Raw genomic sequence first — 10,933 nt, 5'->3', positions numbered from 1 at the left:
GTTTTTTGGTTTTTTGTTACATGCAAAACCAAAACAGAATCGTAAGTTGGGTGTTTACCGAAATATAAAACCATAACCGTCGTTTTATGTTAAGGTTTGGTTTTCATGTTTATTTGGTTTCGGACCGGTTTTTTGGTTACCGGTGAAAATTTAGTAAATGAGTTGTGGTGAGCAAAAACCGAATCGTTAACCGAAAAAACTGATTTTCCCGGAGTTCATCAAGGGCCTGCGTGTTTTAATGCTCTTAGTGCATAGCTTGTGGAACGAGTTGTCCTTCAATTTTTTTTTATTACTGGTACCTAATTTTAATCAATTGATTTCAATTTTGGTTACTCGTATGTGTTTTATAGGTTTTAGTTTTGTTTTTAGGTATGGATTAATGTTAGGTGAAAATAGGTTTTAAAGAAGATCATTGTAGTTGTTAAGTGTTACTAGTGAAAATTTGAGTACATAAGTGAAAGACGTAATTTGATTGATGCAAACTGCTGTTAGTTACAGTGTTAGTTTTGACTTTTGTGGTCAAACATGTTAAGTTGAAACTTTAATAGTCATACAAGTTCTCCAGTTTTTGAAACAAAGTTACATTTCATTGGACAATGCAAGCAAGTAGGCCTGTAAACGAACCAAATGTTCGGTGAACTGTTTGGTGGGGAGTTTGTTTATTTAGTAAACAGAAGAACTTGATTCTTTTTTCCGTTCATTTACGTTCATGAATGTTTGTTTATGTTCGTTTGTTTATGTTCGGTTCAACCCATTTAACTATGTAATTTTATTGATTTTATAAACAAATAATTATGTTAAGTAAATAAGAATCTGTATACGTTAATCATGTACTTAATGTTTTATATTTGCTCATTTGTGTTCGCTTACGTTTGTTCATACATGCTCGTTTATGTTTGTCCAATTTCTTTTATGTACGTGAACTATTCATTTAGAATTTTAAAGAAAGAACAAGAACATGTTCATTTTTCAAACGAACAAACATTGAACACAGATGTCTGTTTGACTAATTGTTCATGTTCGTTTAAAGTTAAACGAACGAACACGAACATGCCGTTGTTTGTGTTCGTTCAGTTCGTTTACAGACCTATAAGTAAGTTATAAACAGCTGTGTGTTATTTTGATCACGTTACTTGTGGATTCCATTAATTGTATTATATTTCTCTGAACAGGCTTTGGAATATCTGCTGCTCGGTTAGGCTTACCAGACAGGACTAATTTCTTATGGAGAAATGGTTGACCAAGGTCAACTAATCACTGAAGCTGTATCCATTCCAGTTATAGGTGATGGAGATAACGGTTATGGAAACGCCATGAATGTGAAAAGAACTGTTAAGGGATATATTAAAGCGGGGTTTGCAGGAATCATTCTTGAAGATCAGGTTCATTTCTTAATAATGATATTATAATAATATTTTTTTTTAAAAAATATGGATTTCGTGTTGTTAATAAATGTTAAAATGTTAAGGTATCTCCAAAAGCTTGTGGTCATACGCAAGGAAGGAAAGTGTTACCTAGAGAGGAAGCTGTAATGAAGATAAAAGCAGCAGTTGATGCTAGAAACGAGAGCGGTTCGGACATTGTTATTGTAGCAAGAACCGATTCCCGACAAGCATTATCGTTAGAAGAGGCGCTTTGGAGATCACGGGCTTTTGCTGATGTTGGAGCCGATGTTCTTTTTATTGATGCACTTGCTTCAAAAGAGGAAATGAAAGCGTTCTGTGAAATCTCTCCTCAAGTTCCTAAAATGGTTAGCAAGTTTTTTTTAACCGTTAGCAGATAAATACATGTTTTATTTTATTCTTCTGAAGTCGATTTTGTACCTTCAAGTAGGCTTGTAAACGAACTGAAAGTTCAGTGTACCATTTGACTGGAAGTTCGTTTATTTAATAAACGAGTGAACATGAACAACTTTTGTTGTTCATTTGAGCGAACGTGAGTCGTGAACGCATGTCTTGTTTGTTCATTTATGTTTGTTGAAGTCCGTTCGTTGACGTTCACTAATATATTCATTTGAATTTTTTAGGCTCATTACAATATAGTCTTGTTTTAATAACCTTTTAAGCCCAAGACATTGTTCACATTTACTTTTAAGTGGTTTTAGCTCATTATGCTCGTTCATCTATGTTTAGTTACATTCAAGAACCATTTGTTTATAGTATTAAAGAACGGACATAACCAAACACGAGCACATTCTTTCTTAACTAACGTACACGAACAAGAAAACCTCGTTCAATTAGTTGTTCGTGTTCGATTGTTTGTTTACTTAAAGTTAAATGAACGAATACAAACATACCCCGTCTGTGTTGGTTCGATTCATTTACAAGCCTACATCCGAGTCATTAAAATATTTTTCACCTTTTGAGTCATTTGTAATCAGTAAATTTAACGTTTTTATATAAAAACTGACATTACATATAGTTCTTGCATTTTTACGTACAAGTTTAATGTTTTCACATAAAGATATCATTTTTTACAGTTGTTTTTGACATACGAAATGATCCAAAAGCTATAGATGAAAAATACATTGGTATTTTATGCAAGTTATTAATACAATTACTATTATTATTATTACTATTATTATTATTATTAATGTGATTTTTGATAGGCAAACATGCTTGAAGGTGGGGGCAAAACACCGATACTAACTCCTCTAGAACTCGAGGAAATTGGTTTTAAAATTGTAGCATATCCTCTTTCCTTGTTGGGAGTATCTATCCGTGCAATGGAGGTTAGATACTTAGATACATATTTTTTATCCAACTGCAAAAATATAATTCCTACATAGGTTGTTTATGAAGTTTATGACGACATATGCAGGATGCACTGCAAGCAATTAAAGGTGGACGTGTGCCTTCGCCTGCAAGTATGCCATCCTTTGAAGAAGTCAAAGAAGTCTTAGGTTTTAACGCATATTATGAAGAAGAAAAGCGTTATGCTACCAAAAGCAGTCAACCCGTGTGGCAAACAGGTCTATAAGCAACCGTTTTTTTTTTTGTTATTTTTTTACAGTTTTTGTTTTTATTATATAAATAACATTAACATGGTATATGTATTATCAGGTAGTAGCAACCCGTTCAGTATCCCAACAAAGGATCAAGATGATACAGAACAAACGGGTCAAAGGTCAACCGAGCCTATTGCTGAAGTGTTGAGTCCAGATACATACAATAAGTACGGCGGAGGTGATGCACAAAATCCTTTCTCAGGTATCCGGTCTCGCAAGTTGCGAGTCAAAATTATTGGGCGAGATGGCTTTGAAAAACTCGATGTCCGAATTCCCGTATGTCATTTCTTCTTAAAACTATATTAATCAATCACTGCACAAGTTTTTACCCTTTGTTCATGTAGTCACACTTGCCTTTTTATGTTGTACATCTATGTACAACCATTATTTGAAACGAACTGAACGAACATGAACGGTGCATGTTCGTGTTTGTTCATCTAACTTATCCGAACACGAAAACGAACATATAATCGAACAAATTTTTGTGTTCATGTTCGTTTATTAAGAAAATGGGCATGTTCATATTCGTTCGTTTAAAACCTAATCGAACAGCTCACGAACGTAAATGAACACAAACAAACAAAAACAAACAAACTTAAACGAACATAATAGAACAAACATAAACGAACGCAAATGAACCTAATTGACCAAACATAACCAAGTACACATACTGACACACATATGCATATAATTTAAACGAGCCTCTTTTATGTTTATATATGTGTAAGTTACATATTTATTAATATTTTAAACTTTAACGAACATAAACGAACCTAAATAAACAAACATAAATGAACGAACAAAACGCATGTTCGTTTGTTTAACTAAATGAACAAAATTTTTAGGCCTATATAATTTGTAGTATGATTAGCATGTTAAAGAGCTAACTCATGTTTGATGTTTTTAGGCTGGTTTTCTGGATGGAATCACGAATATCGTCCCAGGTACTACCAATATCTCTAAATGACCTTAATATAATATATTTTTTATAATATTTACACAATAACAATATATGAACAAGAACATAATTTTTCATCATCATACAGCTTTGGGAGGTGTGAACATCAAGGCACCTTCATTTGAAGTTGGAGGAAAGTTATTAATAGATTTTAATGACTCAAGAGGTGACAGGATACAAGTCTTTTTGGAATAAAATGTGTTACATTTATGCTATTTTGTATTTTGATATGAATTATTGCAATCCTTGTTGCCAATTTCATGTAATTCTTGATTGGATTGCACCATGATGTAGGCAAGATTTTGCTTTTGGGTAAGCCAAATACTTCTTAGTTCTTGCTATAAATAGGGCTTTATCAAAGTTGTAGTTCATATTGAAGATTTTAAGTGAATTACAAGCTTACAAAATATGCATAGTTAAACAAACATATTAGCAATTAATGTAGTATGACTTTTTTATTTTCAAATTACAAAATTAGGTTATTGGATTTTCAAGTATGATTTATAGTTTTCTAATTCATCAGTTCAAGTCATCTAAAATTGGATCAAGAGTTAAGATTGGGATCCTATGTATTTATAATTGATTAGATAAATGATGACACTAAGATCAAGAAGATGACCAAAGTTCTAATTTAATATGCCTCAATTTAAATGCTTTAGATTAGATATGACCAAGCGTAGTCCTGGCGTTTTGCCCTATAACGCCAGGGGCAACCCCCCCTCCCCCCGGCGTTTTGTATATAACGCGAGAAATGACACCATTTAAAAAAAAAGATATTTGTTGGATATAGCCGTGGAAGGGTTTTTGGAGATGGGTTCTTTTTTGGACACCGGCGGTGAGTAACTCCGGCTGCGGCTGCGGCAGAGGAGGAGGAGGCGGTGGAAGGGTTTCTGGAGATAAGTTCTTTTTTGGAGAGCTTCCATCGGTCGTTGAGGTAGATGAGGTGTGGTGGTGTAGCCATTGACGGTGGCCGGAGATGGTTTAACCGTGGCCGGAGATGGGGTGTTGAATTGTGGCCGGAGATGGTGGTTCTTTTTTGTGAGTTCAATGAATTATTATTTAAAAAAAACAAAACAATTAATAGTGACTGGGCGCCACGTGGCGCATAATGCCTGAGGCTGGAGCTTTATGACAGCACTATGTTTTTGTAAAAAAACCATAACTCTGACTGGACATCACGTGACGCATAACGCCCGGTGGTGGGGCTTTATGACTACACATATTCTAAGATTTGGTTGCAAGATTTAGCATAACACATTGATATCTTAACACATTTACAATGTGAAGGGGGTGCTCCCAAAGTATCCGAGTTGCCCAAATTTAAAGAACCAATCAATGAGTTACACCTCACTTTTATCCGATTTAATCAAAAAGTATATGATTCATAAGAGTTGGTGTTCCCAAACTACCCGAATCACTCTTCCACACAATTTTTTTTACCTAATCCAAACTAGTCAATCTAGTTTTCAAAGAGCACTCCATTCACATAGATAATTATTTCTTTCATTTTATAAAGACAACAATAATTAAGAAAAATAAAACTAACAAAAAGCTAGACGGAAGTAGAAAAACAAACATAAAATGGAGAACAATACAACTCCGACCAAGAAAAACAACAATTAAATCTAACTCTAATCCTATTAAATGAAGTAATCAAAATCTCGCCTGCCATCTTCATAGGAGGCCAAGCTTCCGTTTAGAACAACCGAGCATTTCTATCAAAACCAAATAAACCTGAACGTAAACAACCCTGATCCGAATTATCTCTATAATTCTATAAATCAAAAGTCACAAAGTTCATGGATAAATCTTGACATATATCTAAACTTATATCCATGCTGTCACCTTACCAGAAATAAACAAACAAACAAAACATACAGCTACTTCTTCTTCACCACCACCAACACCTCTCAACACAGATCTCAGTCTCTCACACTTCACACACACCATTACACCATCACCCTCACACACTAAACTAAAATATGCCTAAACCCTTACCCCTCAAAAACCCATTACTCAAACTCCTTTTCATCACTATCCTCTGCTCACTTTCCTACACACTTGGCTCATACAAATCCACCATTACCATATTCAAGAACCACCAAAACTGCTCCAATTTCACAACTTTAACCCACCAAATCCAAAACCCACCTCCAATATCCAAAACCCATATCACCAAAATCAAAAATTTCCAATTTTGCCCTCCAAATTCCACCTTCAAGAACCACCAAAACTGCTCAAACCCACCAAAATCAACCACCAATTTCACAACTTTAACCCACCAAATCACAAACCCACCTCAAATATCCAAAACCCATATCACCAAAACCACCAAAATTAAAAAATTCCAATTTTGCCCTCAAAATTTCACCCATTATTGCCCTTGCCAAGACCCACAAAAAGAAAGACTCTTTAAAGCCTACAAACTATTCCACCGCGAACGCCACTGTCCCACCGGCTCCAACGAGGCTCTCCGGTGCCTTGTGCCGGTGCCGGTGGGGTACAAGAAGCCGTTCGGGTGGCCCGAAAGCAGGACACAAGCTTGGTTTAACAATGTGCCTTTTAAGACGTTGACCGTGTCGAAAAAGATGCAAAATTGGGTCAAATTAGTCGGTGATCGGTTGGTTTTTCCGGGCGGTGGGACGAGTTTTCAAAAGGGGGTTAAGGGTTATGTTGAATTGCTGAAGAAGTTATTGCCTTTAGAATCTGGAGTGATTAGGACAGTTCTTGATACTGGTTGTGGGGTAAGTTTAAGTTTGATTCTTGAAATTTTTAGGCTATTTTTCAAGATTCTTGAAAGTAAGCTGCTTTTTAGCTTTTAAGTGGGTCCAAATGTTGTTTGCAGTTGATAATTAGACACTTTCTAGACAACAATAATATTTTGTTAAATATTTAGTGAGTTTAATATTATTACTAAATTTATTTTTTTGTGATAATTGTGATAATTTAGTTTAGAAGGTTTTACATAACAAGACAATATAGATTAGGATACCTTTGACCTGTTTTTTATTTTTTATTATTAATTTTAGTTTTTAGTTCTAGTCTTCTAGACTAGGGCTCGTGTAAAAACTGTGTCAAGCCGGCTCAACTCGTTTATCTTAATGGATTGAAATGTTGAGCTCGAGCTTGTATCATCAGAAGCAACGATATCATTTTTTTTCAAGATTCTTGAAAGTAAGCTGCTTTTGGTTTTATTGATTAGTATATTAGTGATTTCAGCTTTTAAGTGGGCCCAAATGTTGTTTGCAGTTGATAATTAGATACTTTCTAGCCAACAATATTATATTGTTAAATAATCACTAAGTTTGTTTTTGTTTTCATTTTGTGATAGTTTAATTTAGAAGGTGAACGTGACAATAATGTTTAGGATACCTTTGTGATAATTTAACCGTGTCGAGCCAGCTCAACTCGTTTATCTTAACGAATTGAAATGTTGAGCTCGAGCTTCGCTTGGCTAGTCAAAAGCATCACTATTTTTTTTATATAGGTAATTAGTGAGTTTAGCATTATTACTAATTTTAATTTTTCTGTGATAATCTAATTTAGAAGGTTGTACATAACAAGACAATATAGTTTAGGATACTTTGACCTGTGTTTTTATTTATCTAAGTTTTTTAGTTCTAGATTAAGGTTGTTTGAGCTCGAGTAGTCGAGCTCTACTCATCAAAAGCTCGTGCCAGCTTGTTTATTTTAAATGTTTTTTTTTTAATTTTTAACACATATAAAAACAAAAAAATATATTTTTAACATACACACAATACAAAATTTATAACTTATAATATATTAAAATTTATACACATGTTAGAATTTGTGCTTTAGTTTAAACGAGCCAGTGTACCTTGGCTTAGGCTCGGCTCATTTACAAACTAGCCTTTGAGCAAGCAGTCGAAATTATTATACGTTCGTTAATAGTATTGTCTAAACATGTTCGCTAATATTATGGTTTAAACAATGGCAGGTTGCAAGCTTTGGAGATGCTTTAATGGATTACAACATTATAACAATGTCTATAGCTCCAAGAGATGTACATGAAGCTCAAGTGCAATTTGCCCTAGAAAGAGGTCTTCCTGCCATGCTTGGTGTTCTTAGCACCTATAGACTACCCTACCCGTCTAGATCATTTGACATGGCTCATTGCTCGCGTTGCCTTGTACCCTGGACCGAATACGGTATACTTTAAATTAACCAATTAATTATTTTCATTTTTTTTATCTTCTAGAGTATGCAATGCATCTATATAAACTAAGGTGGTAAAATGATCGGTTGGGTAATGGGTCAAACAGGTTCTGGTCAAAACGGTATTGTCAAACAAGTTGTGTTGAGTTAACCCGTGAGGTTTTTCTTCCAAAGTAATTAACTTTTTTTTTTTCCATTTTAATCTTCTACTATATGCATGTTATATAAACGAAGGTAGTAAAATGATCTGTTGGATTACTTGGGTAACGGGTTAAATGGCATCTGGTCAAAACGGGTAGCTTTGTTACGACAAACAGGTTGTACTGAGTGGGCCCGGAAGCTTTTTTTCCAAAAGTAATGACCTTTTGTCATTTTTTTAATCTTATACTGTATGCATGCTATATAAACTAAGGTAGTAAAATGATTGGTTAGGTAACGGGTCAAATGGGTTCAGATCAAAATGGGTAGCTTTGGTACGGTTCGGTTCAAACAAATCGTGTTGAGTTGACCTGATATGTTTTTCTTCCAAAATTTAATCATTTGCTTCAATAAAAAATGGGTCAAAGTTGTTAACCTTGATTTGTGTGCTAGATGATATGTATCTATTTTATCATTTTGTGTGTTAGATGGGTTGTATCTAATAGAAATCGACCGTTTATTGCGGCCCGGTGGTTATTGGGTGTTGTCGGGCCCACCTATCAACTGGAGAGCCAAATACTCAGCCCCAGATGGAACTATTAAGGATCCTAAAAAAGAATTGGCCCGTTTAGAGGATCTCGCTAAACGTTTATGTTGGAGAAAGATCAAAGGAAAAGGCCCGATTGCGGTATGGCAGAAACCTATCAACCATATCGAATGCAAGAAAAAAGATTCAAAATTTCCCAAATTTTGTGACGAAAATGATGACCCAGATGACGGTTGGTACAAAACAATGGATGCATGCATAACTCCTTTAGTTCAAGTAGAAAACATGCAAGATGTCGCTGGTGGCGTTCTTGAAAAGTGGCCCAAAAGGTTGAATAATATTCCACCTAGAATCGGGTCAACTGCGGGTTTAACAAGTCAAGATTTTGTTGATGATAATCTGATGTGGCAAAAGCGAGTTGCTTCATACGCAAACGTGTTAAAATCTTTATCGAGTGGTGGGTATAGAAATGTTATGGATATGAATGCAGGGTTAGGTGGATTTGCAGCTTCGCTTTCGAAGTATCCGGTTTGGGTCATGAATGTTGTTCCTCATGATGCGAGTTATAAAACTCTTGGTGTTATTTATGAACGCGGTTTGATTGGAACGTACATGAACTGGTTCGTTTTCTTTTTCTTTTTTTTAATATTTATTTCTATGGTGTGGTTGACTTTTGGTGTTTGTTGACTCGTGTGTTGCTTGTTACAGGTGTGAACCGTTTTCGACATATCCTAGATCGTATGACTTGATACACGCCGACAATGTGTTTAGTTTGTACATGAATAAGTAAGTTATTTTGTTCAGTTATTAACTTCTGAATGTTTGTTAAATTTAGTAAACCTCGGGCTCGGCTTCTTTATTATTTTTTAACTAATTTATATAAATTTATAATTATTTTGTATATACTTTAATTATAGTTTTAATGTATAACATAATATATATTATTCAGTTACTTTAATCATAAATTTATATAATAATAATAATAATAATAATAATAAATGTATACTTAATATGTTAAATAATAGTTTCATTAATAATAGGTTTGTTTAGTCTCGCGAGCCAGCTTTGGCTTAGGTTTGTTTATTATAAATTGTTACTAAAATATATATTTTTGAGTGAACTGTGGTTTTTGTCCTTGTGATTTGTCCAAATCTGCGGTTTTAGTCCAATAGTTTCAAATTTGCGATTTTCGTCCCTGTGGTTTCATTTCACTTACAATTAAACCCGAATTCATTAACCCCGTTAGGTCTGGTCGTTAAACCCATCAGCATGCCCCTCACGTGAGGGGCATTTTGTCCCTTTTCTCCCCAAATAAACCCAGTCGTAATTCGCAAGCCCCCCTCACGTGAGGGGCTGGGGTGTATTTGTGGAAAAAAAAGGGACAAAATTGCCCCTCACGTGAAGGGTACGCTGATGGATTTAACGACCAGACTTAACGTGGTTAATGAATTCGGGTTTAATTGCTGGTGAAATGAAATCACAAAGACGAAAATCGCCAATTTGAAACTATTGGACAAAACCGCAGATTTGGACAAACGACATGGACGAAAACCGCAGTTTACTTTTTTTTTTTTCATTTTGTAATCATGAACACTAAATATAGAATTTTTGGACAAAAGCGTTTTGGGTCAGCTGATTTGACCCGTTTACTCAAACTGCCCATTTTGCGCCCTTTACGGTCATGTTATGTTAAAACAAGATGACATAAACCCTACAACTAATCGAGTTCTTTTGTTTTTGTGTTGATAACAGGTGTGACATTCTTGACATATTCATTGAGATGTACAGAATTATTCGGCCTAAGGGAACGATAATAATAGTGGATCATGTTGACATTATTGTAAAAATAAAAAGCCATACAGATCAAATGAGGTGGCAAACTCGATTACTAGACACCGAAGGGGGCCCCTCTGGCCCGCGAAAACTGTTTTTTCTTGACACATGAAGATATCTATTTATCAGCATATTATGTAACCTCACATATGTATGGTGGGAATTTTGCCTTATTTATTTGAGCGGGTTGATATGGGCTGCGTTATATATGCAATGTGTTACGTTTATATCTATTACGTGTTAATTAAGTAATATATGTTATGTTTTTATCTAA

The 10,933-nt window shown here is 34.7% G+C and overlaps 2 protein-coding genes across 2 annotated transcripts; both read left to right on the top strand.

The window, feature by feature from the left end:
• The first annotated feature begins 1,113 nt into the window (after positions 1-1,113).
• LOC143535012 (uncharacterized) lies at positions 1,114-4,338 on the top strand. The gene is made up of 7 exons (XM_077029360.1): positions 1,114-1,382; positions 1,469-1,750; positions 2,609-2,731; positions 2,821-2,971; positions 3,063-3,283; positions 3,915-3,951; positions 4,054-4,338. The coding sequence occupies exons 1-7, from the start codon at positions 1,233-1,235 to the stop codon at positions 4,158-4,160; spliced, it is 1,071 nt and encodes a 356-aa protein (XP_076885475.1). The 5' UTR covers positions 1,114-1,232; the 3' UTR covers positions 4,161-4,338.
• Positions 4,339-5,745: 1,407 nt separating this feature from the next.
• Positions 5,746-10,888, top strand: LOC143535068 (putative methyltransferase PMT19). Its single transcript, XM_077029401.1, has 5 exons — positions 5,746-6,709; positions 7,924-8,134; positions 8,768-9,446; positions 9,535-9,612; positions 10,579-10,888. Exons 1-5 carry the CDS (start codon positions 5,948-5,950, stop codon positions 10,769-10,771), a joined length of 1,923 nt encoding a protein of 640 aa, XP_076885516.1. The 5' UTR covers positions 5,746-5,947; the 3' UTR covers positions 10,772-10,888.
• The last annotated feature ends 45 nt before the right edge of the window (positions 10,889-10,933 follow it).

This window comes from Bidens hawaiensis, unplaced genomic scaffold (assembly GCF_021521415.1).
Source record: "Bidens hawaiensis isolate Kalapana, Puna unplaced genomic scaffold, B.hawaiensis_p1.1 tig00010384_1, whole genome shotgun sequence".
Taxonomy (NCBI): domain Eukaryota; kingdom Viridiplantae; phylum Streptophyta; class Magnoliopsida; order Asterales; family Asteraceae; genus Bidens; species Bidens hawaiensis.
Note: the sequence above shows the minus strand (reverse complement) of the source record. Positions and strands in the feature narration are given on the sequence as shown.

Bases quoted from the DNA above. Each gene is read 5' to 3' on its own strand.
- LOC143535012 (XM_077029360.1), top strand. From the start codon at position 1,233: ATGGTTGACCAAGGTCAACTAATCACTGAAGCTGTATCCATTCCAGTT. The intron at 2,972-3,062 runs GTCTATAAGCAA...ATGTATTATCAG, and splicing joins TCAACCCGTGTGGCAAACAG to GTAGTAGCAACCCGTTCAGT. The intron at 3,952-4,053 runs GTACTACCAATA...ATCATCATACAG, and splicing joins AATCACGAATATCGTCCCAG to CTTTGGGAGGTGTGAACATC.
- LOC143535068 (XM_077029401.1), top strand. From the start codon at position 5,948: ATGCCTAAACCCTTACCCCTCAAAAACCCATTACTCAAACTCCTTTTC. The intron at 8,135-8,767 runs GTATACTTTAAA...TTTGTGTGTTAG, and splicing joins TGTACCCTGGACCGAATACG to ATGGGTTGTATCTAATAGAA. The intron at 9,613-10,578 runs GTAAGTTATTTT...TGTTGATAACAG, and splicing joins TTTAGTTTGTACATGAATAA to GTGTGACATTCTTGACATAT.